Genomic DNA, 1,802 nt, shown 5'->3' on the forward strand with positions numbered 1-1,802 from the left:
TTCATATTTTCCTATTTTTATGACATTATCTTTAAGTTTTCAAATGTTTCCATTGCGGACGTATTGTACGCATCTTTTTTGTCAACTAGTATTTTGCCCTGCGAGATCCATTGCAGTCGCGCTTGAATCGCACGCAGCGCATTTCATCCTCGCCTTCGCAGACCATGTGACTTGACCTTGGCCGTGACAGCCTAACTGTCTATCCCAAGTGCGCATGCTCTTGTCGAGACTATAAAAAGGCTGGCACACCGGCTAACAGTACCAATCCGTTTCGCGGCCCCCCCTGCGGCAACACATCTCTCGCCATGGCTCGGACCAAGCAGACCGCCCGCAAGTCTACCGGCGGGAAAGCACCTCGCAAGCAGCTAGCCACGAAGGCCGCCCGGAAGACAGCACCTGCCACTGGTGGCATCAAGAGACCGCATCGCTACAGGCCTGGTAAGTTTTGTGGCGTCTTTTTTTTTTTTTTTACAACTTCGTATTAGCTATTATTAAGACCGTAGCGTCGCAAGGCTACGCTGGCACTAGGCGAGATATAGCAATATAACCCGTTGTGGCGCCTCTTCGTCCATAGCTTTAAAATAAACCTTCCACTGACAATACTCTAAAAAAAAAGAACAATAGCACGACTTGATCCTTGTACTGTCATTGTTAGCTTAACCTGTACCAAATATTTTGCGGAAACACTTGGCATAGCGCGCTATCGTATTGATTTACCACCCTCTGAACCTGTGTCGCTCGAATACCGGAATCAAAGCCGATATGTGGTGGGTGGTGTCCTGAACAATGTCATTGTAGAGTAGCGCCATGTTCGATTGTCTGGCCGGCTCGGCTTGTTTCTTCCTTTCTGTGCTGCGGTGTACAAGTTTTAGAGTACATGGCCTTGCGTAGCTGCACCTTACCACATTTACTGCATGCTCGCTGGTGTATTGTTTTCCTTCGCGCTTTTAGGACCAATTGCAGCTTTTGCTTTCTTAAAGCTACACTCCTTTTTTTCCATTTAAGTTGGCACACTTGCTGTTCCACGTGCGTCGCTCGGTTCTTAATTGACGCACACTTGTGCCCACGTTACGTCTTTCTTCGTCTTTGCAGGCACAGTTGCTCTTCGTGAAATTCGGCGGTACCAGAAGTCGACTGACATGCTGATCCGCAAGCTACCGTTCCAGCGGTTGGTTCGAGAAGTAGCGCAGGACTTCAAGACCGAGCTGCGGTTTCAGAGTACTGCCGTGCAGGCCCTGCAGGAAGCTTGCGAAGCCTACCTTGTCGGTCTCTTCGAAGACACCAACTTGTGTGCAATTCACGCTAAGCGCGTCACCATAATGCCCAAAGATGTACAACTTGCACGACGCATACGTGGGGAACGTGCCTAGTCTCTTTGCGGCCCTCCATGGTGCTCATTTTGTAAATTTTCACTCGGTGTTCCATTATTCATTCCCATGACGGTTTTTATCTGCAACACTTGAAATACAGTGCCTTTGTACCGTGTTTTCTGCTTCCAGTCGCTTCTTTTAGTACACCCCTGCGCTTAGAACGCGTTGCAGCCTGCACGCACTCGCAGCATCCGCCCTTCTTGCATTCAGATTTCCTTTTTACTTTCATCATCCTAACCGCAACGTCGTGCTTTCGGCGGTTTCATATCCATCTGTACTTTCCGTCTTTGCTTGCTGACAGCTGCCCTAAAGAAAGGTATCCTCTGCAGAGTATTGTAATTGAACTGCTGTGCCAAGAAAAACGCGAGTTATCGAAAATACGTCACTTCTTGTATTCGAGGCTGTCTGCCGCGGCTATTTCTTTCGTTGTGG

At 48.6% G+C, this 1,802-nt stretch overlaps 1 protein-coding gene across 1 annotated transcript; it reads left to right on the top strand.

Moving 5' to 3' along the window:
• Positions 1-274: 274 nt before the first annotated feature.
• LOC142579908 (histone H3.1) lies at positions 275-1,485 on the top strand. The gene is made up of 2 exons (XM_075690580.1): positions 275-438; positions 1,093-1,485. The coding sequence occupies exons 1-2, from the start codon at positions 306-308 to the stop codon at positions 1,368-1,370; spliced, it is 411 nt and encodes a 136-aa protein (XP_075546695.1). The 5' UTR covers positions 275-305; the 3' UTR covers positions 1,371-1,485.
• Positions 1,486-1,802: the final 317 nt, after the last annotated feature.

This window comes from Dermacentor variabilis, chromosome 4 (genome assembly GCF_050947875.1).
Source record: "Dermacentor variabilis isolate Ectoservices chromosome 4, ASM5094787v1, whole genome shotgun sequence".
Taxonomy (NCBI): Eukaryota; Metazoa; Arthropoda; class Arachnida; order Ixodida; family Ixodidae; genus Dermacentor; species Dermacentor variabilis.

Coding starts and splice junctions, on each gene's coding strand:
- LOC142579908 (XM_075690580.1), top strand. CDS start 306: ATGGCTCGGACCAAGCAGACCGCCCGCAAGTCTACCGGCGGGAAAGCA. Junction 439..1,092: donor ACCGCATCGCTACAGGCCTG/GTAAGTTTTGTG, acceptor TCGTCTTTGCAG/GCACAGTTGCTCTTCGTGAA.